At 44.7% G+C, this 22405-nt stretch overlaps 1 protein-coding gene across 1 annotated transcript; it reads left to right on the top strand.

The window, feature by feature from the left end:
• The first annotated feature begins 1151 nt into the window (after window positions 1–1151).
• On the top strand, window positions 1152–12848 carry LOC144144138 (uncharacterized). The gene is made up of 3 exons (XM_077675517.1): window positions 1152–1158; window positions 1567–1708; window positions 11111–12848. Exons 1-3 carry the CDS (start codon window positions 1152–1154, stop codon window positions 11394–11396), a joined length of 435 nt encoding a protein of 144 aa, XP_077531643.1. The 3' UTR covers window positions 11397–12848.
• Window positions 12849–22405: the final 9557 nt, after the last annotated feature.

The following is a 22405-nucleotide window of genomic DNA, read 5'->3' as shown; positions in this document are numbered from 1 at the left end:
CCAGCAAGCAGTCGGTGCTTGTGGCAACAGCAAGCCAACAAGAACTCGCTAGCGCGTCATTGTCAGTCTGCGCGCGTTCTGCCAACTCGCTCGTGGAGCAGTGAACGTTACGGCCCAAAAATGGTGAACTCAGTATGGAAAACATCAGCGCAAACGAAAAAATCAACTTACAAAAAAAAAGCATGTACCCACGGGGATTAAAAGTTGCGATTTGCAAAACAATAATCCTAGCGCCTCAGACCACTCGGCCAGGAGCCAGCGCTGCCGAAATTGAATATATAAGGTATATAATGTATAACCAGTTTACACTTTTATTTAGTTTTTTATTTCAAGTATTTTATGTGACTATTTGTTGTATAGCGCTCGTGCAGTAACCGTCCTCCAAACTTCCACGATATTTCACGTCCAGCAATTGCATTTCTTTGAAGGAAAAGCGTTCGCAGATGTGCGGCCCTGCTGCTGACCACTGTGCTTGTTCAACCAGCGAAATAAAGTGCTTCCTGCTCCCTAGTTTTGCGCTGTATGGTAAAAGTTTCAGTTGATTTTATTTCCTTAGTACCTATATTGACTTCGCTGACTCTTCTCCCTCCTTCAAGTGGCCTTGGATTTTCCTACTAGCGTACCAGTCAGCGAAGCGTCGCATGTGCACTTGTGCAGCGCTGTGTGGAGCGTCCATGACTTGGAGCTAGATACAGTGTACAATCTAACAAAGCAAAGAAAGGCGAGCCGTGCAGTAGCGCAGCCAATTGTCAGCTCATCTCCTCCAGACGTCACACGAAAACGCCACAGAAAATGCGCGAGGGGGCAGAAAGGAGGACAGCATTTTCGAATGGATTTTTCTACTAAATAAATTCGCGTAAATGCGCTCAGGGTGGTCAAAACATGGCCTATGGACTCCAGACTACAATTTGCGCTAGTATTCCGGGAATGTTTACAAATGACTTCAGTGTCCCTTTAGTCTCAGCCTTGTACTATCGTTCGTTTTACTTGGCCTTGGCAGTTTCACACTCACCTTCCCTTTCTCAATTTGCTCGACCACGTCGGTCTTATCTCGCGTGCGCACGGCGCGGGGCTGGCGGGTTATATATAGCGCCGGACGGCACGGGTGTCGCGTGGCGCGCAGCGTTTGGCTGGCGAGCTAGCCGGACCCAATGGAGGGTAGGTGGCAAAAAATATGCGTTGCTTTTATAAAACTAGGGATTTCAGCTAAAGGTTCGCAAATTACGCGAGAAAGCGCTAACTACAGTAGTTTAAATAGGTTCTTAGCCCACCTGTTTCGTGAAACCGTCTACTAGGCCGGCATTTACCCGCCCCCCGGTCGTACGACACCCCGTTTATAGGACGCTTTCTCGTGGTCCCTTCAAAGTCGGTAATCGGGGTTTCACTGTGTATACTTTATTCGGTCCAGCGGTTTCGACGAACATTTAAACTGCCTCAAAAAGTTTCAGGCCTCCAATCGCGGTGTCGTTTGGAACGCCATATGTAATTATGCACGGAAACTTCATATTTACAACAGTATTAGTAGTGATATACAAACATTCTAACCGCCTGCTTCAATTCCTGCAGACTTCCTCAGGCACGCACGCTGCAACCGGAACGTGACGCTGGGGGAGGACAAGTGTGCCCCTGCCTATCGGCGAACCCTGGAGCTAGCCAAGACCATAGGCCAGACGCAGGACATTGACCACGGACTCCGGAGATCGTGCTGGTAAGCACAGCTACCTTCTGGAGTCATAAATACCCCAATTGCGCTACCCTGAAATTTGGACATCGGGGAAATTTCAACACGTGACCCCCAGCTCATGATTTCTTAACACGGGATCACTAACTAAAGGGAGCAGAGAAAACAATTTCTTCAGGATCACTGAATTTAGGGCGCCGTGTTATGCCGTGTGTTAGCTCATTCACTATGGGTTTTCGTTCTTCTGTCAGCTCATTTTGGCGTTATAAAAATCCGCTGTAAGGGCATCATCATTCTCAGCGAACTCGCCAATCTCACAGGTCTCAAAGCCGCATGACAGAAGCTGTTGGTAGGAGAATTAGGGCGATGCCCTGGTTCTGCAGTGGAGATTACGAGGGCGATCATGATCATGATCTGCGTTCCCCAGTTTCGAAGCCACGTAATCGATAAGGCAAAAATAGTTGGAAGAGTGCATGAAACAAACCAAGCAGCTTAACAAAAAACGCACAAGACGAGAAAAACCGCACAAGCGAAGTCAGAATCCGAAATCAGTGTACGGCTGCAGTAGTTCCCACTCCCGACCCGCCGCGGTGGCTCAGTGGCTAAGGCGTTGCGCTGCTGAGCACGAGGTCGCGGGTTCGATTCCCGGCCGCGGCGGCCGCTTTTCTGATGGAGGCGAAAAGCAAAAACGCCCGTGTGTACGAGATTTCGGCGCACGATAAAGATCCCCAGGTGGTCAAAATTAATCCGGAGCCCTCCACTACGGCGCACCTCATCGCCTGCGTTGCGTCGGCGCGTTAAACCCTACAATCAATCAATCAGTTCCCACTCCCTTGCTCGATGTGTTTACAACCACTTGTTCTTAGGGCAAATACTTAGAGGAATGGTGTTTTCGCGTTTTAAACCGTTATTCTGATATTTAGAGGCTCAGAGCCAAGCCTTTTATATGAGCCATGCAGGATGGACGTTTTCTTGTAGAATACAATAAAGCAAGAGCAGTGCGCTACAGCACTTGAGACAGATACCTTTATTACACAATTCACGTCCCAATTCATCAATTCTGTGCACTAGGCAGTGTCGGTGGAGTGTGGGCTAGGGCATGCAGGTACGGCAGTAGCAAGAGGCAATGAAGGTGGTTGCCCGCTTTTCACGTAATAATGTGCGAGTAGCGGCCATGACGTCGCGCGAACATTTACAGGCTAAGTAACCCAGCTCTGCCAGGAAAAGAGGCTTTGATGGAAAGTAGTGGGGAGAATGAGTGCTAAGGGTGAGGCTAAGTTTAGCCGGATTTTGCAAGGCTGTTCTATGTGTCTCCCACACTGACAGCGGAGACAAGGGGAAAACGATCTAGGTCGACCTCCGGTACCACTGTTTCTCCAGCCTTGCACCACTAGTGCAAGCTGGCCCAGTTTTTGATCGGATTAGTAGCCCAAAAAGACCTCGAAAATTTGATAGTCAGCGGTGCGCATGCGCATGCGCCCCTTGTTCTCACTCTGGAGCAGTCGCGAAAGCCACCTTCCCAGTTATAATACCCTATCTGCGATGATGCACCCTTTGATGGCGGCGCAGTTTTTTTTCTTGGTATTTTTGCTAACGCCTCAGAACCAAGCTCAAGCTTCAACAGCTCCGCTGGTAATAAATTATGTCAATTCATATTGTTTTTAGCATCGGGAGATACAAAAGCCCCGCTTGTAGAAAATGTTCAGTCCACCCGTGTGAACGGGTAGAAAATACCCAGAAAGTTGGAGGCCTTTTACAACATTTTTCTTACTTCGAGGTCGTTCACACGCTTTTTAATGCGAAGAAGTATATGTCTCGTCCCCAAGTTGTCATTCCGGCGAGGCCGATTTACTCGGCGCCGCTACGGGGCCCCTCCTTGTCACCACCGACGCTTCTTTCACAACTGTTATCACAACAGTTAATCCCCTCGCCACCACGGATGCCTCCTTTAAAAGTTGCGCAGTCGACTGAAAGCGGCTGTAGCACCTTTATCAGATGATTGCGGAGAATCAAGAGCAGTGAGAATGGGAGTAAAAACGCCGAAATCCACCTCCGCCTCCGCCGCCGAGAATGTAGTCACGGCCGTTACCGCCTCAAATTCCACATGGCCTTCCAGCTGCAGGCCCCTGCCGGGTGATAGCAACTTGCTTCGTTGGAATGCCAGCATAGGCACATAATTCTTCTTTAGCTTGAAAGCCATTTCGAACGACATGGTCGCGTCGGCGGTGCTCGTTGACCTGCTGGTCATAGTTCTTCTGGCTGAAGAATAATAACAGATCTTAGTCTGGCCGCATATAAAGTCCGTCTCTCTCCTTCCGCCGGCGTAGTATTGTCGCGAAGCGGAGGTCTGTTGATGTTTTTTGGTTGTTTTGAGTTCTGTGCCCGCAGCCAAGGCTGTTGCTTCCAAGTGCTTTGTGTGAGGACGGTTCGGACGCGGTGATGCCCTGGCCCCCTTTTTTCTGAGAAACGTCTCCGGCGCGTGTGTTTGCGCTCGGACCGACCGGAGTACGCGACTGTTGAGGGGAGCGAGCCATCGGCCCGTCTCAGGTTACCGCGCCGCAGTGGCGTCTCCGACCCCCCGTTGCGTCTACGCGGGCCGCTCTGTGCTCCGAACCCTCGGTCTGGTTCAAATGACCACCTGTGTTTTCCTCTTTGGAGTTTGTATGCACTACTTTATTCTCAACAGTAATTCTTTTGCCAGAAACGGGCGCCTTCGAGTTTTAACTTTGTGGATTCCGTGATTGGTTCCTTTTTCCTTTCAAAAATGTGGCTGATTGGAGCTAAGAAGCGTCTCGCCGATTGGCTGCAGAAAGCCTTGTTCCATTAGGTCCGTACGCTCCAGGATGCACTTTTTCCCCCAATACGTTCCCCCCCCCCCCCCCCCCGGACCGCTTGAAGCGCATATAACGCGGCTCCGCTGGCTATTGCGGCGGCGGCGGGCGGCCTGCACCAGGACTCACTTCAGAAACTCTGCCGCCCGTCGTCGTGCCCTCCCGCCGGGAGACCGAGATCCAGTCAGCCATGTCCCGCTAAGTACTCTTGATCTATTGACTGTCTTCCTCATTTATGTAACAAGTGTATTCGTTGTGATTCTTATGTGCTAAATGTCATCAATGTTACCAGTAAATTAAATCAGTTAAATTTAAAACTTCTTCAACGCCTGGACTGCTTCACTCCGATCGGCATGCCACCGTAGCGGCAGATATTGGACCAAATTACGACGTTACAGTATTTCACGCCTAATTATGCGTCAAAATCCGGTGGCCGGTTTAGGCGCGCACGCGCTGGGGGTGGAGGGAGGGGCATGCACGCACAGCAGGGCCTAATGCCGCCATCGATGACATACCCGCTGCGGTGGTGGGACATTTAAACGTGGAGGTCTCATGGCTCAATGCACCCTGTCAGCGGTCATCCGCAATCGAGTTATTTGGGTCTGGGTTGGTGTGTCGCTCAGACAATACGATGCCCACTACTTGGCAGCGGAAGGGATGCGCAGCGTGTGTCCGCTCGAATAAAGGCCGTTGTCTTCGAGAAGTTAACTTGATGTGGGATGGACGCACGTCTCTCGTTTGGGGGAAGAAGAGCGGAAACTGAAGAAGCATCATCCCAACAGAAGCGTGAATGGGGGGGAGGGAATCCTCGGAAAGCCGCTGCCACCGCCGTCGCCAGCTCAAGTTTCAGCTGGTGAAGTAGCTGCGAATCCCTCTCGGATGAACAGCAACTGGCCCGCTTGGAACGCCTACATAAGCGTGTATCACTTGTTCAACTATAAGGACTTTCAGAGCGACATATTCAAAATCAAATTCAAATGTATCTTTATTTTGTTCTGAAACATACAAATTAATATACAGTTGTGGCTCCCAGAGTCTGACCACTGTAAGGGGACCCTCGATGAGAAATGCACAACGCGAATATGTAAGGCAGCAAAACAAACCAAATAATCATTACCACACCTGGTCAAGACAAAGAAATTCAAATATCAAGAGACATAGTTTTGAGGATCAGCAAACACTGAATTAAACATAAAAGACATAAATAAACAACCGGAAACGAAAATGAACTACAGCAATACAAAATAAAGCATACATGAACAAACACTATTGCAGACAACCATGAAGTGTAAGTGGGATTTTCTATGTTGATGACAACAGAAAATCTTTGAGACGTTTTTTAAACATCGCTATGGATGATGATGGCTTTATGTAGAGAGGGAGGCCATTCCACAAAGTAAATTGCCGCAAAGCACGAAGTTTTGGTGCCGTAATTAGTACGCACAGTAGGTAATAAAAAGTTGGCGTTTGCTGCAAACCTGGTGAAAAGACTTGTCTTTAAGCGAACAAGATCGATGGCATTGTATGAAATGTAACAGTGAAGTAACTTCTAAAAATAAATATGCCTAAGTTATAGTTAAATAATTGATTTACTTGTAATATCTTATTCTCACGCAACAGAGGCGGACCTGAAGGACGATATGATTAACGTGTGATAATGCGAATGGATTGATTCTGGATGTGTTAGACTGATGAGATATAGGAAGAATATGCGTTACACCAGGAGGCGATGCCATAATTGAAATGACTTTGTATAAAAGCGAAATACAATGATAGCAGTGCATGACGAAAAAAAAAACGTCCGTGCCTTCAATATTGCGCGGATGCAAAATGCTGAAGTTGCGAAAAAGGAAAACAGAACGTAAGGCTAGGGTCGAGTTGGATGCCAAGAAATTATGAATGTTCGAAAGGAGAAATGGTGTGAGATCCGAGCATTATTTCGGGGAGGGTGCTTGTCTGCCTTTTGGAAGTCCTGAAAACTATGAATTGATTTTTTTGTGGGTAACTAAGTAATTGTCGCTACACCAGTTATCGACGCTATTCAGCTTGGAAGTAAGAGAAGTTATCGATTTATCGCATAAAGATATTGTGGTATTATTGGCATATAGGCCACAATGAAAGGAATGAAGTAAATTTGGAAGGTCATCAATACAGTTAAACCTGGATGTAACGAACCTCCATGAAACGAATTTCTGGATTTAAAGAAGTTTTTCTATTCCCCATTGCCACCCCCTTTGACGCCCATGTGTTTGCTACCTGTATGTACCGAAGACGTTTCGACGGTTAACATTGAGGTAACGAGTTCGCCACGCTAATGAGTCACAGGTTTTGGCACTTTTTGAGAAAAATCGCCCGCACAGATGCACTAATTTAGCGAATTTCACCCGCACAGCAGACTACCTTCCGTTTCCACGTGTGAGTACGGTGCCGGCTAGGTGCTAGTGCTGCCTATTGGCGTGTACACGTGCGTCTCCCTCTTGCTACCTTTGGTATCGGTTCGTCGGTGAGTTGTACTTCCAGAAAACAACTTCTTTTTTGTCTTTTCAAGACAAGCAGGCAATACTCCACAGGCGAGAAAGACGAACGTCGCCGCCCAGCTAGCACCCTCCCACCGATTTCAATGCGGAAAAGAGCATCACGTTCGCGAAAAGACGCCCATTCAAGACAAATTTCGTTCTTGAAGGGCATTTAGGAACCAAAAGTGCTAAACGGAAAAGTGAGACTTGTAACTGCTACGTTTTTATATACTGGGGACAGTGACCTTGGTTATTTGGAAAGCCATGCAGTATCAAAGCTCGTGGGAAAACAGCAGGTGCAAATCAAGCAGTTTTTCACTCCGAAATAAATCCTTGAAGAGTGAGTTTACCGAGGTCACTGATCACTAGTATTTTGGTTTCGTCTCTACTGCATTCCCGAGAACGTTAACTCAAAACCTGCATGTAACGAAAACCTGCGTGTAACGAAAAATTGGCAACTTTTTTCAACATCGTTATATCCAGGTTTACTGGTATATAAAATTAAGAGCAGTGGACCCAAAATGGAACCCTGGGGTACGCCTTGGTTAAATGTTATGGTTTCAGAGAAGGTATCAGCTACACGTACAGTGTACTGCCTGTTTAGCAAATAACTTTTGAATCATGTTATAGTGGCGCTGGTACCCCATATGCTTCTAAATTCTTGAAAAAATTCCTGTGAATATTCGCATCAAATGCTTTGCTGAAATCTAAAAAACTGAACCCACAAAATGTTCGTGTCGAGTAATTTTTTATATAGTCTGTTAAGGAAAGTAAGGCTACGTTAGTAGAACGGCCCAATCGTAAACCAAAGTGGCAATCAGAGAGGCGATTTAATACATGTAAATAGCTAATAGGCGTTTCGCAAATAAATTCTCAAATAATTTACTAATGGTGTGAAGAATGAAGATGGGACAATAATTAGAAAATAACAGCTGGTGGCACTTTTTAAAGATGGGTATGACCTTCCCTTTTTTATGGAGGAAGGAAGAAAATTGGTTTGAAGATAATGTTTATTATGTTACTGAGCATGTCGGCAATGAGATCAGCAACCAATTTTAAATGACGTGTCCAGGCCAGCACTTGCATTTTTGATAGCAGAAGGCGTGGCAAATACTTCGTTTGCTGTAAACGGTGAATGAAAGAATGACTGGCTAGCACGCTGGATGTTATGGCACACATTTATATTCTGACGGGGCTGTGTGTAACAAAAGGAAAAGTATTCACTGAAAGCACTAGCAATGTGAATGGGTTGATACAAATTTTTGCCATTGTGGATAATTTTGGTGATAGCAGTGCTAGTTGTGGATGTGTTAAGAAATTGGTTCAGTAGATCTTACTGCTTTTAAGGATTGTTTTTATGTTTAGTGAATTCGCATTCATTGCAACGCTTTTTTGCCTGTTTTAATAAACTGTTTAGAAGGGAACAGTACTTTTTATAACGCAGCGCAAGCTTAGGGTTAAAGGGATGCCTTTTTGTTTTTGTTTTTTGTAAAGGTTATCTTTTTTTCCGGTACTTTCTAAAAGCCTATTAGTCATCCGAGAGTTATCCGGGTGTTTATATTTCCTTTTGCATTTGACCGTGTTTTTTCTTAAAGATACCGCCCTTAAAAATAACGAAGAAAACTGCTGCAGAGATTCGTAAGCATCACACAGAGAATCAACTGTCGACCACTTAATTTCTGTGATGGCTTCTATAAACTTGTCAACCATACAGGGATGTGGAGTACAGCCTCCCAAAATTTTAATAATATAGCGGGAGCGACGACCCATCGGCACGTCAGCGCCTTATCAGGGTGTGCACCGGCAAAATAGGCGAGGATACACGCACGCGCATAGAAGTATCTCTTGTGGGAGCGTCGTCTGCTCCGCAGTTCTTCTCAGGGCAAGACACCCCCTGTTTTTCTTATCTTGCAAGGCCAGTTTGCTACCGCCAATTGTAGCTAAGCAGCAGCATGGAGCCCAAAGTTGTTCAGATGCAGTGGAGGGGGGTGTACCACCCTCAAGGAAACAGTGTAGCAGACGACACTCATACAGCAGATAGACCTATGTGCGTGCGCGTACTCTCCCCTATTTCGCTGCTGAATACCGTGATAACTCGTTGACATGCCGGTTGGTCGTCGCTCCCTCTATATTATTAAACAAATTGGGAAGCTGTGCAAAGTGTTTCTACATGGCGCTTCAGTGTCAAAGGTAAGAAAAATAGGAAACTGCTCAGTTACGTCAATGTCCACCACGGCAGACAGGGAGGGAGCGTTATATTACATAATGCGTAATCTATGAGTGCGCACTAACCCTGTGACGTGCATCTGGTGGGGACAATAGTCGAGGATTCAAGACCAAATCCTAAGAAGCAATCACTGTAAGCAGAGTACAAGTTGAAATGAGTGTCGAACAAGTTAATATTGGTATCACCTAATAAAAGACTGTCCTTATTTTCAATAGTTCATTCTTTCACGGCAACATTGGTTGACAACAACGTTGACGACAGCTATAGGTTTCGTGCCCACACTGATGACATGTCCGTTGTGTTGGCGTGAGGTATAAACGCGGCCGTAAAACAGCCCAATACGACCGGCCCGGTGTCCTCAGTGGTAGAGTGGATTGGGTTGTCGTAATACACAAACAGTAAGATGCCTACGACGCGGAAGAGAGGCAGCTCTACGTTCTCCCGCTCCGATCTTCCCAAATTTTATTCCGGTAATTGGCTAGTAAGCATGATCAATCGTAACTTACAAACAAACGTATTTCGTTTCACCCACTCTGCGGAAGGCGTGCAGCTTGGTAGTCATCCTTCTTCACAGATTGGAAGGACACTAAACTTTTTTCTTAATTTCCAAGACCCTAATTTGTAGCGTTACAGCCATGTGGCAAAAGTGGGGTTGAAATAATCAACACCCTTCTTGGTGGGCGTTGAAAAAGCGTAGAATAGGGGTTCGTATTTAGTGAAATTCCATGACTCATTGAACATTATAACCCCCTCAATATTAAAAACCTTTATAAAATCCAAATGCTGACTTGTATGTGCTCACATTAAAATGAATAATCCCCAAATTACCGCTAAAATGTCTGATGTTTCCGACAAGCCCGCCTACACTTTCAGAAGACTTTCCTCCGCTGTCAATAAAAGCAAGAAAAGCAGATAGATTTTTAAATAACTGTGTACTCCCTCTCCCCATGAATCCCGCATGTTTCCTTGCTCAAGTCATTTGTGGCCCAAGTGTGACTTGTGCGTGTTGAAGGTGCTTGTATATCATGCTGCGCGTTCAGCCAATCCACATTTTCACGTGTATAGCTACGCTGCCCACACCCTTAATTGAAGGTGTTAAGAATTGATTGATTGATTGATTGATTGATTGATTGATTGATTGATTGATTGATTGATTGATTGATTGATTGATTGATTGATTGATTGTAGGGTTTAACGCGCCGACGCAACGCAGGCGATGAGGCGTGCCGTAGTGGAGGGCTCCGGATTAATTTTGACCACCTGGGGATCTTTAACGTGCGCCGAAATCTCGAACACACGGGCGTTTTTGCTTTTCGCCTCCATCAGAAAAGCGGCCGCCGCGGCCGGGAATCGAACCCGCGACCTCGTGCTCAGTGGTGTTAAGAACCTCACAGCGTTATTTCAGGGTGTTCACAAGCACACCCTTTTTATCCTTACGCCGTTCCTTAGCCAAAGTACCTTTTGAAAGTGTGTTCCATAGGATAAGATTTTCACACCCTTTTCGGCCAGAAAGGGAGGAAAAATATTTCGTGCGTAAGGTATGCTTTTGTGCTTTTCTGAATGTAATCGTTTTATTGGTGTGCATTTAGTATTTTGCGTTGTTGGCTGTTCCTTCTTTATTATTGTATTTACCTTGTACCTACCCTGCGAACGTCTCGTTAGAAACTGCAGTATCGTCAAGTAGAAATAAATAAACAAAATTCACTAAAAGTGTTATTTCTCGCTAAACCCTTCTTCGGAAATTTAAACGGCGCTGTCTACGGGCTGAGTATAAATGGAACTGGTTGACGTGAATGAAACCTACTTGTCTACCTTGATTGTTTCATCTCTCCCCCCAACCCCTCCTACAACGCAGTGCGTTCAGCGAGTTCGTCGAGTGCAAGAGCTTCCACGTGGAGCGGGAGTGCGGCGACCGGGCGAGCGCCTTCTTCGCCCGCCATATGCAGCGCATCTCGGGCCCGCTCATGGAAGACCACTGCGGGCACTACGCCCACGAGGGGGGCTGCGACAACGTCGCCTCCTCCGGCGTCGCACACTGGGCCGCCACAACGCCCACGTGCCACTACCACTGGCCACTTCTTCTGACCACCCTCCTAGTAGCCATGGTGGCACGGTTATCTCTGCAAGCGGGAAATAAGTGAAGCATGTAGTTCACACCGCAGACGGCGTAGAAGACAACTCGGCGTGTTTCGTAACATTCGCCGTAGCGTTGCGTTGTCTTTCAAGTGCTGAGCATATCCTGCTCGCGTTGAACACGTGTGCGGATAACGGCGCGTTTTCGCACGCGTTTTCTCTCTCCGGAAAGCGGACCGACAGCCGTCAGAAACCCTAATGAAAAGTGCCGTGCCTGTTTTCGGAAGGGATAAAACCCGTGCGGAAATGTACGTATGCAGAGGCACAAGCTCTCGGTTATTAAAGGGAGAAACACATATGCGGAGGGCGACGCGTTTTCGCGCAAATTGTTTGCCTGTACGAAACCGGTTCGCCAGCGTACAAAGAACCCGACCGCTTTCTGGAGAAGGAAAGCGCGTGCGTGTTTTACTTCACCTTATCAGCAAGTGACGGTGCCTATGCCACCTGCTTTTAATCGTGGTTGTTGTGCGCTGTCTGTCACCCTTCTCACTGCGGACAGATTTGCAGATTGGTGGGATAATGCTCAAACATTTTGTCCAGCCTGACGAGGCGGGTGGGACATCACATCAAGTGACACCTTGTAAAAACGTAACGAGACCGCACTATCTGAATTTTGTTATCGGTATTCTTCTCACATCGCGCAATTGAATAACAACAGAAGCACTACGTAATGTGAACCACGGAATGCTCGCGCACGCATGTGAAGCAGGTAATTCCAAAGGTTCCATCTCAACGGAGTTGCGCCGAGTAATCGTGGCAATGTTCCATCAAGAGGTGGCAGCCATTTTATCGTGACATTTTGCATTGTCTTTCTGCCGCACTGCTGGCGCAAAGAACTAATTAGATGACGCCTAACGCCCCTACGTATGAAGGCACCGAATGCACCAGAAGGAAATTAAAATTAAGGCCCTGACATCTCCAAAGGACTTGCTTATCACGTAACGTAAAAAGCATCGTTAATTGTTTTATGGAAGAGGTTTATTGAATGATTTATTGTGGCGTTTACCGCACCGAAGCCACGCCAGGGCAATGAGGCGCGTCGCATTGTAGGGCTCCGGTATATGTAGACCACCTGGGTCCTTTACATGCGCCCAAATTTGGACAAACGGGCGTTTTCGCTTTGCGCCTCCGTAAGAAACGCTGCCGCCGTGGCCGGGAGAGAACCCGCATCCTTGGGCTCAGCAGCACAACACATTATCCACTGCTGGGCAACCGCGGCGTGTTTTTTTAAGACGTGGCAAATATCGCAGAGCATAAAGGCAGCTGATGGGTCTATTTAATACTAACAAGAACAGGGGCTGACTCGCCGTGATCCTTGTTGTGGAGAAATAACAACTCCGGTCCTCGTTTTTCGGATAACCCCCCTGCACAGATAGGGTACATTATAACGCCGCTCAGGAGGCTCAAGAGCCGCCATTATCCTCCATCTTCTTATTTACCACTGCCCATTATGATTGTTATTGTTATTATTATTATTATTATTATTTTATTATTATTATTATTATTATTATTATTATTATTATTGGTTTCTCTGCGGTTGTGTCTATCCAACTGATAGTTGCCTATTTTTGAAACTGTTTACTGTCATTTGTTCGTATTATCATTTGTCTCTACACTCCGTTGTTTTTGTTGTATTACTGTCAAACTTTGTTGCTCTGCCTGTCGTGTGGCCTTTACGACGGGCAGAGCAACATAGACATCTTCTTTTTTTATTTGTTACCTGTACCCAGGCTCCGCCTGTGCTGTATTTGTCATTTTCACTACTTCAATTTGTGTGTCTTGTCGCTTGTTTGTTTCTTGCTATATGTTTCTTGTATTTTGTTTTCATGTAACTACCCATGCGCCAGCACTCAGGCGTCTGGCTGTTCCTGGGCACGTAAATAAACATGATTGATAAACATGATTGATTGATTATTATTATTATTATGAAACTGTTTACTGTCATTTGTTCGCCTTATCATTTGTTTCTACACTCTTGCCGTTGTTTTTGTTGTATTACTGTCAAACTTTGTTGCTCTGCCTGTCGTGTGGCCTTTACGACAGGCAGAGCAACATATGCATCGTCTTTTTTTTCTTTTTTTCCCTGTACCCAGGCTTCGCCTGTGCTTTATTTCTGTGATTTTCACTACTTCAATTTGTGTGTCTTGTCGCTTGTTTGTTTCTTGCTATATGTTTCTTGTATTTTGTTTTTACGTAACTATCCGTGCGCCAGCACTCAGGCCTCTGGCTGTTCCTGGGCACGTAAATAAACAATATTGATTAATTGATTGTTGTTGTTATTATTATTATTATTATTATTATTATTATTATTATTATTATTATTATTATTATTATTATTATTATTATTATTATTATTATTATTATTATTGCCTCTTTAAGGAGTTTCGAGGCATGTTTCGCGAAGGCATGCTTCACAGCTCTGAGCGCATCACGTAAGAAAAACAACCATGACTAGTTTAGATGTTTTTTATCAGAATGTGCGAGGTCTTCGAACTAAGGCGACTGAATTTTTTGGTAACGTTCTGGCTTTTTGCTTTCCGTTAATAGCTATATCTGAAACTTGGTTGTGCCCTGATATCATATCCAGTGATTATTTTCCTCAAAATTACCATGTATATCGTAATGATCGTGCTTTAACGGGATGCAAACAAAAAGGGGGCGGGGTCCTTCTCGCCGTTGACAAATCTCTCCCGTGTGTGCTACGTAGCGATATTGATAACGCAGATGAGTCTTTATGGGTCGAAATTCATTTCTCTAAAACTGAAAAACTTCTAGTTGGTGTTTTTTACATTCCTCCTGATGTAGCTCCTGAGGCGTTCAATAAGTTAATCTCCTCCATTGAACAGGTGCTTATCACTCATGGCAACCGCAAAGTCCTCCTGCTTGGAGATTTTAATGCTCCTGGCGTGGAGTGGAGCCAGCTAACTTGTTCCCACTACAACCACCACATTGAACAGAAGGGTAATAGGTTGCTAGATTTTTTGGCTTTCACTTCTATGGCACAGTGTAATCGCATAAAAAATTGCAGTGGAAATATTCTGGACCTGTGCTTTTCGAACTTTGATGGCGTTAGTGTGTTGCACTCTGATTGTTCTTTAGTAATACCGGACAGATTTCATCCTCCTCTTTCTATTTCCCGTTGCCTCCCTTCATTGCTCCACCGTTCCGTAAATTCCAACAACACGCAACCTCATTACGCTTTCGCCAGGGGAGATTATGCTGGGCTGTATGGCTATTTTTCCGCTGCCCCTTGGTCGACCGTCATTGACCACACTGATGTCAATGAACAAGTCGACCGTTTCACAGAGATTGTGCTTTCGGGTATGAAGGAATACATCCCGCAATATTTACCGAGGAGGTTCAAGTTTCCACACTGGTTTTCTTCTGAATTGCGGGATGCCCTGAAACTCAAGGAACGTGCGCACAGAAAGATGAAGCGCTCTGGTGCCAACCAGTTTGCTCAGGAATTCCGGCGCCTACGTGCCCTATGTAAAATATTGCACAAACGTGATCATACTTCGTACCTTGCGTCGGTAGAAACTAAAGCAACTCACCAACCGGGAGCCTTCTGGAAATACATTCATTCTAGATCTAGTACAACTAAAGATTCTATTCGTCTTCTAGACTCCAACGGCGATGAGGTTGTCAAGGTGGCCGACTGCTTTGCTCGTCAATTTTCTTCTTTTTTGGGGATTAGCGGTGGTAGTGACAACAGCAGCGCCCCTTGTCACCAGGGCGAGAACTCCGGTTGTTTACAACTGGACGAGAACATCATTCGGACCAGCATCAAGCGGCTCAAGCCCTCGCTTTCTTGTGGGCCAGATGGTATTCCTGCTGCAATCCTAAAAACATATGCAAATATATTCGTTCCTGTTTTCACTTCAATATTTAATAACTGTCTCCGGTCGGGAACGTTTCCTCGCTCATGGAAAATCTCTCGCGTATTCCCTGTTTTCAAGTCAGGCCTAAAAACTGATGCTATAAACTATAGGCCTGTCTCGCTGCTTTGTTCTGCCTCTAAAATTTTCGAGTTATCTCTTCATACGGTCTTGTCTTTCTCATTTAAACATGTCCTCATTCCTAATCAACATGGATTTATGCGTGGTCGTTCAACTTCCACGAACCTTGTATGCTTCACGGAGCAGGCTGTCCCAGCAATCGTTGGTAGAAGCCAACTGGATGTGGTCTACTGTGACATGAGCAAAGCCTTTGATGTTGTCAACCACTCGTTATTGCTTTCAAAGCTCACTCTGTTAGATGTACACGCTTCTTTGGTGGGTCTTATACGTTGTTATCTCAAGGAGCGATATTGCTATGTAAGTGTTAACGGTCAAACATCATTTAGGTACAAAGCAACCAGTGGTGTACCCCAAGGCTCCGTTCTGGGTCCCCTTCTTTTTTTCCATTTTCATTAACGATGTTGCTTCTGCCATTCAAAGTTCTTCTTTTTTGTTGTACGCTGATGATATAAAAATCTTTAGAGAAGTGCGTAGTGTTCAGGACTGTAATTCTCTTCAGGTTGATATTGTGTCATTCCATCGTTGGTGCACCAAAAACGACCTTATTTTGAACCCTTCAAAAACTAAAGTTGTCTCCTATAGTAGAAAAACTCAACAGCTGCAATACCCTTATGAAATTGCAGGCACCACACTGCCGAGGGTGACCGAAATTCGGGACTTGGGAGTACTTTTTGATTCTCCTCTGACTTTCTCTTCCAACATTGCACAAATTACCCGTCGGTCTCTTCGTTGTCTGGGTGCTGTTTGCAGGTATTCTAGACAGTTTAAAGGTCCGCTTCCTTTCTTAAAGTTGTATTCGGCTCTCTGCTTACCTCTTCTTGAATACGGGTCTGTTGTCTGGAATGGAACTTGCAATTCCAATAGTGACCGCATCGAAAGGGTTCAAAAGAAGTTCCTTTCTACCTTTAGGCACCGTTTCCGTCATGTACAAGAAGACGCAAACGGCAGCATGTCTTGTCTCCAAAGTATTCCTTCCCTTTGGTGTCGACGAATGAGAGCTGACATTATCTTTCTTTATAAACTTCTTCATGGTGATATTTTGTGTGATGACTTGGTTGCACTTATCAATGTCAACTTGCCGAACAAACTTTTCCGAAGATTTCGAACTTTCAGAACAGATGCTTTAAGTAGACGACGCTCGTCCATCTGCAGAATACAATGTGCATATAATGAATATTCCGGTCGTCTTGATATATTCCAGAGCTCTTTGTCTTTGTTCTCTAATGAATTCAAAACTGTTGTAGCTTAAGTGCCTTTATGTCATTTATGTGCCGTATTTCTGTTCCATATTTATTTTATGCAAATCATCATCTTGCTTGTTTGTTTTTCACTTTTCCTGATTTTGTGTTGCTTGAATTTCTGTCGGTTTAAGTGTCAGTGCTTGTAATGCTGAACTTCGTTTTTGCATTTTGAAACTTCCTAACATTTTGTTACAAAACCTTTGTTTTATGTGTATAATCTATCTCCGTCATGTTCATTGAGTATTTGCTTGTGTATTTTCAATTTTTCACGTGCCTTAAACGTTTTTGCTGGCCGGGTGTCATGGCTTCTAACACTTGGCTTCCTTTTTTTTTTTTGCTGTTTTGCATTCTGGGATCTCTGTAACTATTTTTACCTTATTGTTTCTTTCATATATATGGTTTTCTGTGTTGTGTTGTCTTGATTTTAGTTTGTTTTTATGAATGCTTGTATATGGTGTACAAGTAGCAAGACCCTAGGGTTGTTCCTGGGCACCCAAAATAAAGGTTGATTGATTGATTGATTGATTATTATTATTATTATTAATATTATTATTTTGGCCGGCAACCCACTTATTGGATTGGTCAAGACGAATTAACTTTGGTCAGCGAGTATTTATTTACTTATTTATTTATTCACATACCCTCAGGGCCCAGGGGCATTACAGAGGGGAGTGGGGGATAACAAAATTATTGGAAGAATATACAACAGGTAATAATATGATAACAATAGCTCTTTACACAAACAGTGCAGACACTGCGATAGTTATATCAACAGCTCCTTGCTTAAGGAAGCAGGCTTTGCACAAGTTGGCGTAAACACTCATATAACCCAGCTTTACTCCAACAGAGTCGATACTGCACAAATTTGGCTGGCGACAATACAAATACAACGGACCTTCACCTGAGAAGACTAAATAAAGAAATAAACACTGTCCAGTCAGGGAAAGTAAAAAAACATAACGGCATACACATTCTCACTCAAACAGTCTGGAAACTGCACGCCTAAAAGCCACGACGTCCAAGATTTCAGCAACTGCATGTGGCAGTTGATTCCATTTAACAGATGTGCTCGGTACAAATGAATCCTGAAAACACTTTGTATGAGAAAACGGAATGCCTACTTTGTAGCGATGATCAACGCGCGCAGACAGGTACGATGTATTCGTTAGTAGTCTGTCCTTAAGAATGAAAGTGCCATGATATATTTTGTAAAATAGGCACAAACGCGATATTAGCGAGTGATGCTCGAGTAGCGGAAGAGATAAAGTCGTTTTCCTTGTGGTGACGCTCGACGTGCGATGATAATTCGAAAGTATGAAGCGACAGGAACGATTTTGAACCGCCTGCAATTCGTCGGCGAGCGATGCAATACCAGGATGCCAAACAGCAGCCGCATATTCCAATTTCGAACGAACCAAAGTTTTATAAAGAATTAGTTTCAAAGAGCTAGGTGAAGAATTAAAGTTCCTACGAATATATACTAACATACGGTTGGCATTACTTAAAACATAATCTATGTGAGGTTTCCATGATAAGTAAGAGGACAATATAACACCTAAATATTTGTACGACGGCACGATTTCAAGACAAACATTGTTTAGTGAGTATTCGGGAGGTGTAGTGTTAACTCGGGAAATGCGCATGATTTTACACTTTTTAATATTAAGTTCCATTTTCCATAATTCACACCCATCTGAAATACTGTCAATATCTGATTGCAGAATTTGGACGTCGTTGTTAGTTATTTGCCTGTAAATAACACAATCATCGGCAAAAAGACTGACAGATGAGCTGATGTTATTTGGAAGGTCATTTATATACATTAAAAATAAAAGGCCCCAGGACACATCCTAGGGGTACACCTAAATGAACTGGAGAAGTATGCGATTTTGTATTGTTCACACTTACAAACTGATATCGGTTAGTCAAAAAGGAACGCAACCACGCAAGTATATTATCATCTACGTTTAGTTTAGAAAGCTTTATAAATATAAATCATGCGGAGCCGAATCAAACGCCTTAGAAAAATTTAGGAATATACAGTCTGTAAAGCATCCACGATCCAGCGCCGAGTGTACATCATTAGTGAAACAGACTAGCTGGGTCTCACAAGAATATTTCGTTCTAAAACCATGCTGCGCTGGGCTGAAAAATGAATTGGACTCCAACAAATTGACAATGTGGCTATAAATGACATGTTCCATTATTTTACACGGAATACTAGTTAATGACACAGGCCTGTAGTTACTAGGAGAACTTCGATCACCAGATTTGTAAAGCGGTGTAATTTTTCCAATTTTCCAGTCATTAGGGATGCAACTAGTCTTAAGCGACTGAGTGAAAAGTTTTGTAAAAACGATAGAACTGTAATATTTAGTGTTGATGAGGAATTTTTAGTTTATATTGTCAACACCACATGACGACGAAATTTTAAGTTTTTCTAGTATACGGGTAATACCTAGTGTCGAAAGCAATGGGTGTCATTTGACAAAAATTGAAGCATACGCTGTCTGGAAAAGTAGCCGCACAGCCGGTAAAGTGGTCAGCAGTAAATGCAGCAGTGAAACAATCAGCACACTCATTAGAAGGAATTGCCACACCGTCTGTGGTCTTAACGTTTATAGTACAAGTATCACGTTTGTTTACAATATTCCAAAATTGCTTAGGGTTGTTAATTAATAAGGATGGCAAAGTTTCCGCGAAAAATAAATTCTTCGCATTTTTTAATTCAGTCATGTAATTAGAGGCTGCTAATTTATATGCATCCCATCGACGCGCTGAGTTTTGAGCTTTGGCTGAGCGAAACAAAAGCTTTTTCTTGTTAGACAATCTTTTTAGGTGCTTAGTAAACCAAGGGCTCTCCTTGCTAGAGGTGATAGTTATGACGGGTATAAACCCTCCGGTAAGAGCAACTACCTTCTCCTTGTTAAAAATCTAATTTGTGTCGACTGTCCGGTTTGGGAATCTTTGCAAGTAATTGTCCAGGAATATAGAAAGTATCGAAGTCGGCTCGCTTATAGTCCCTTATTTGTTTTGCATGCGTGCTGTGGTGAAGGACAGGCATGTTTAACAAAAATGGAGAGCCGAATAATGGAGTATAATAATAACCAAATGATGGAGTATAATTTAAGATGAAAACTGGAGAGCGGCAGGTAAGATTCAGAGCGGCCGGAAAGAGTCAGTTTGAAAAGTAAAAAAGAGGAAAACGAGCTGGAATTAAAAAAAGAAATTCAAACCACCCGACCAGAGATACCGCGACCTCCCCGATCCTCCTTGTCCGCATTACTTAGAATTTTGGGTAAGCGTGGCACCCTACAGGGGTCCGTCTAATCCCTATTTCTGTTTATTGTGGCCATGATTAAATTATCTCCCCTAAAACAACACATCCCTGACGTGCATCACAGCCTCTACGCTGATGATTTAACAATCTGGACCGCCGGAACCAGGTACGCAGTGATTCAAGAAAGACTACAAGAGGCTGCCACAATTGTTAAAAACTGCGTCTCCTCATGCGGACTCGCGTGTTCGCCTCAGAAATTCGACATCCCTTTCTTCAGACTCGCCGCTTCCGATCGAAGGCCGAGGAATGATCCGGATACACAAGTTCAGCTACAGGAAAGACTCATACCTCGAACAGAGTGAGTGTATCTGCATTCTCGGTGTGCGAATACAGGAAACGAGTACCAATACGGTCACTATACAGGCCCTGCAACACGGCTACCCAAATTAGCAGGCCAATAGCAAGAATAGACAAACAGACACCATGGGCTCAAAGAGGGCAGTGTCCTATGTTAGATGTTCTCCACATGTCCTATGCAGACAAACACCAAAAAATATTTTTCTTTGTGACGACTCACGCGGGCATCAAAGTGTCGCCCTTTTACCAAAAAATCACCAAGAGAAACAGCTGGCCCGAGCCATGGCACTTGACAAGCAGTTTCACTCCAACTAAGAGGAATTCTACGGTAATAATGGGCATTTCCTCAACGACGAGCGGCAGGGGCTGCAGTAAACCATCAGGAAAATACGGTCGCATCATGCTCCGTCGCAGAGAATAATCCCGAAATTGGGGAATAGGTAGACACCACTGTGGCTGTTGCGGGGACGTCGGCCACAACCATTTTCTCCGACTCCAATACCGCCCTACGAAATTATGGACGAGGAAGAATACCCAAAACTGCAGGCAAGATAATCCAAAAGAACCAATCATACCCTCACGACATATTCGTTTGATATAGACACCAGCGCACTCGTCTCTCCTGGGAAACGAGATGGCACACGACTCAGATACCAGGCCGACTTCGAAGACGACGACCCGTCATCGATCGGGAGGGGGGACAGGCTGCCTTCATATGAAGAAATTACCCAGAATTATAGATTGGGCCGACGCACACGCTCAGCCGCTCATCGAACACTCAGCAGAAGGCAATCAATCGGTTACATGGCGCAGCATACAATCGAACACCTTCCCACACCCCACCCCGTGCCACCGCAACTTTCCAGATACATACACAGATCAGTGCAAATGGTGCGGCGCAGCAGCCACCACGCTTCAACACATGGTTTGAACATGTCCCAGTAACCCAGAGACACCCACACCAGGTGTACGCATTCCAAGACACTAAGAAGAGGAGGCCGGGCTGCTTAGCTCCCAACCCGACGTCCAAACAGTAGTCGTCCACCTAGATGAAGACGCCGCCAGAGCCCATGGGTTCCTCACCGTGGTACCAAGGGCCAAGCACATTGCCACTCCCAAGCAGTGACTCCGTCTGAACAGAGACGACACTGTAGTTTGTCATCATCATCATCATCAACCGCATGACTAGCTTAGCAGCAGCTTTGGGATAACACATTAGGCCAACTTCCGGTTTGCAAACCACAAAGGGAAAACACACACAGTATGCATTGGCCTCCGGAATGGCGAAATTTGTGAGCGCACCTCACATATCAAGGGTCGCCTGTTATCGAATGGTGAAGATCGTCATTTAGCGTGGTATTTGTTTACCTGCATGCTAGGTTTATGGGTGGTTTCAGTGCGTTCTTGTTACTTGATTTGCAGTCGCTACGGATGTTAACGCCACCGCATTTTTGACATCGTGCTATGATTAGCTATCTAATGTAGATAAAAGGCGGTTTTACTGATGGTGGTTACTACTACTGGGATTCGTAACCTTACACAGAAGCTAACGAACGTGCCCATTTTCGTGTGCAGCAAGACATTCGTCATGTGCTATCCCAAATAAAAACTGTTCTGGTGTGTCTGTGCAATTAGTTTATAAATTTAGTAGAAAAAGAAACCATTCTGATGTCTGATTCCACCTGAGGGCCCGATCTACCCACCCAAAGTGGCAAGAGTGTTTGCAACTAGATGAGGGTAGTTCACACAACATCGCCACTTACACCCTTTGAATGAAGCCTTCTTAGGAAAGGCTGAGTACTGTCTGCATCGCAAGATTCGGATCTTGCGTGGGCGTGCTTATGATCACGCATTGCCAGTTGGGCACAAGCTGCGATATTATAGTAAGTCATTCATATCTGCTACATATCGACCGCTTGCGAGGGACCCCGGAGCGAGCACCCATTGGGCCTGTTTTAGCGGCTGCGGCAACACTGCCGATCGCTCATGTCGTTGATGCTCTAGCTGTAAGAGGAGCTCAAGCTCTGTTTAACAGACTGAACGATCTTTGAATCCAGGAGCGTTAGTAAAGCACTGGGGAAACGTTATTACGTAATATCCACGTAATAATGTTGTCCTTA

Source organism: Haemaphysalis longicornis, unplaced genomic scaffold, assembly GCF_048455015.1.
Source record: "Haemaphysalis longicornis isolate Haplotype H1 unplaced genomic scaffold, Haemaphysalis longicornis Haplotype H1 scaffold_63, whole genome shotgun sequence".
Lineage (NCBI taxonomy): Eukaryota > Metazoa > Arthropoda > Arachnida > Ixodida > Ixodidae > Haemaphysalis > Haemaphysalis longicornis.
This window is presented reverse-complemented; position numbering and strand designations above follow the sequence as displayed.

Coding starts and splice junctions, on each gene's coding strand:
- LOC144144138 (XM_077675517.1), top strand. Junction 1,709..11,110: donor GGACTCCGGAGATCGTGCTG/GTAAGCACAGCT, acceptor CCTACAACGCAG/TGCGTTCAGCGAGTTCGTCG.